The 2,500-nt window shown below is 46.8% G+C and overlaps 1 protein-coding gene across 2 annotated transcripts in view; it reads right to left on the bottom strand.

Annotated features, from left to right (window-relative positions):
• The window catches only part of rftn2 (raftlin family member 2), a 24,880-nt gene that overhangs the window by 6,841 nt on the left and 15,539 nt on the right, over positions 1-2,500 (bottom strand). For both annotated transcript variants that reach the window (XR_014593371.1, XM_083921228.1), the window contains exons 3-5: positions 2,417-2,500; positions 1,750-1,918; positions 915-1,133 (exon numbers count right to left, since the gene is read on the bottom strand). The exon at positions 2,417-2,500 is cut by the window's right edge and continues 25 nt beyond it. Coding sequence is in view for 1 of the 2 variants with exons in the window: in XM_083921228.1 (XP_083777354.1) it covers positions 915-1,133; positions 1,750-1,918; positions 2,417-2,500 (472 nt within the window). In the remaining variant the exon portion in view is untranslated. The remainder of the gene's footprint in view (positions 1-914; positions 1,134-1,749; positions 1,919-2,416) is intronic.

Raw genomic sequence — 2,500 nt, 5'->3', positions numbered from 1 at the left:
TCTGACATCTGGATCTGAAGTTCTCAGAGGAACAAAGTGCTGACACGACCCGGTTATAGATTATATATTAAATATTATATATTAAATATTATTGTACATGTCTGTTCAGTCGAGCTGAAACAATATAAAAGCTCCTGCAGCTCACATCTGTCGTCTCTCTGTGGTGTTTTGTGTCTGTTTTTAGTCGTTTTGTCACAAGAATCAGTTTGGGATGAATTCATTTTAAAAAAAGTAAATTCATCCCAAACTATTTTAGCACCTTCTGTCTACCAGAGAGGAGCATATAAAAAAGTGTGTTAGCTCAATGCTAACACATGGTGGGAGTTACCATTAAAGCGCTAACAGAAATTAGCATCGCGTGGTTCATTTTCTGCATTAGGATTCTGATTATTAGACTTAATGTTTAGACTCTTGTTTGAAGACAGACATGTTTCATTCATGATCTCATGGAGACGTACTACACTACCCACAATCCTAAGCGTAACAGCGACGTCTCTGATTGGTGGAGCTCACTGTTACCATGGAAATATCGAGTGAACGGCTCCTGAGCTGCTGCCGCTGAACTCTACGGTCGTTCGTGAACACAGTCAAATGTTTTAGGGTCACGATTTACTCGAAGCTGCTTTGGTTCGGTTCAGAACTTTAAACTTTTGACATAAAGATTTTCTGAAACGTTAAAGAAGTGAACGAACCGCGACAATCACTAAAAACTATAAAACTACGTCACAATGCTTTGGCTGAACTTCCAAACAAAATGGAGGCAACTAAAGGTCAAGAAGTGGTCGCCAATTCCTCAAAATGGCTGCCAATGGCAACCTGGCCCCTGCCCTGCTCTGATCTTTCTTCTTCTTCTTCTTCTTCTTCTTCTTCTTCTCTGTGACTGAAGGAAACCGGGTCGGGAACGTGAAACCAACCTTTGGGCGTGTCCCAGTAGACGAAGGAGTCCACCAACGACCAGCCTTTGCGGTAGTAGGCGGCTGTCAGCTCCAGCCAATCAGCTTCCAGGGAGCTGACCACCTGGCCCTTCCTGGAAACCCGCATGGAGAGCGCCCCCTGGTGGTACTGACAGGCCAGCGAGTCCAGAGGAGCGCAGCCCGGGGCCCAGGAGTGGAAGAAGACCAGCAGCCTCAAGTCTGCGCGGAGGACACACATGTTCAGTTACGTTATTATCAGAACTTCTTATCATTTACTATTTTAGCTCCGTGTGCAAACGGCGATGTTCTTCTGAACGCCAGAGAGACGAGCGCTCAGCGTTTGTGTCGTTTCAGGTTCTTTTGTTCAGGAGACAAAGACAGAAAAGCTCATTTATGGCTGTTAGCCTCGTGTTAGCATGGGGTTAGCCTTGCATGCGTTGTTGGCTTGTTATTAGCTTGTTATTAGCTCATTGTTAGCTTGTTATTAGCTTCTGGTTGGCTTGTTGACAGCTTGATATTAGCTTGTTGTTAGCTTGTTGTTGCCTTGTTAACAGCTTGTTGTTAGCTTGCTGTTAGCTTGTTGTTAGCTTGTTAAAAGCTTGTGGTTAGATTATTATTAGCTTGTTGTTAGTCCCTAAAATAAGTTAAATATTGGACACCTAAACTCTTTTTTCACATTTTAACACACAAATATATATATTATATATATTTAAATAAATAATAAACGTGTCCACGCAGCGTTTCTTTAACAGAGGCAAAGTAGAGATGAGGAGCAGAGCGGTGTGCAGCGTGCGGCGTGCGGCGTGCAGCGTGCGGCGTGCAGCGTGCGGCGTACCAGGGCTGTAGGTGTTTTCCTCCAGCTCTCTGTCGCCGGGCGGAGTTCGTGGCGGGGAGCGTGGCGGCGAGCGGCAGCCCCTCTGGGGACTGTGCACCCGTCCGTTCCCGCTCACCTGCTGCAGCACGGAGCCCACGAAGCGCACGCCGCCCCGGGCGCTGCTGTTCACCTGCACACAAACATCGGGTGAAACATTTGAAAACAACACGTTTCAGTTAGTTTACAGATTTTAGAGTCTGACAATGTGAAAATGTTCAGTATTTGTTCTTTTTTAAGGATTTTAAGTCCTTAAAAAGGAGAAAATGTATCATTTAAGGCCTTAAAGGTGAAATATACAGTATTTTAGTCCTGTGTCTGATATCATGATGGATTTTTGGGATTTTTAGAGGCTGAAAATGTGAAATTATCCAATATTTAATAGTTTTTTAAGTTTTTAGAGGCCTGAAAAGTAAACAGAACCCTCTCTTTCCTCCTCCTCCTCCTCCTCCTCCTCCTCCTCCTCCTCCTCCTCCTCCTCCTCCTCCTCCTCCTCCTCCTCCTCCTCCTCCTCCTCCTCCTCCTCCTCCTCCTCCTCCTCCTCCTCCTCCTCCTCCTCCTCCTCCTCCTCCTCCTCCTCCTCCTCCTCCTCCTCCTCCTCCTCCCCCTCTTCCTCCTCCTTCTCACTGACCCGGTCGATGAGCGCTCGGACCGTGTCGCCCGTCAGTGACTCCCCCGGTAACGGCCACTCCTCCACCTTCAGCACGGGCACGCT

This window comes from Echiichthys vipera (assembly GCF_963691815.1).
Source record: "Echiichthys vipera genome assembly, chromosome: 10".
NCBI classification, from domain to species: domain Eukaryota; kingdom Metazoa; phylum Chordata; class Actinopteri; order Perciformes; family Trachinidae; genus Echiichthys; species Echiichthys vipera.
Note: the sequence above shows the minus strand (reverse complement) of the source record. Positions and strands in the feature narration are given on the sequence as shown.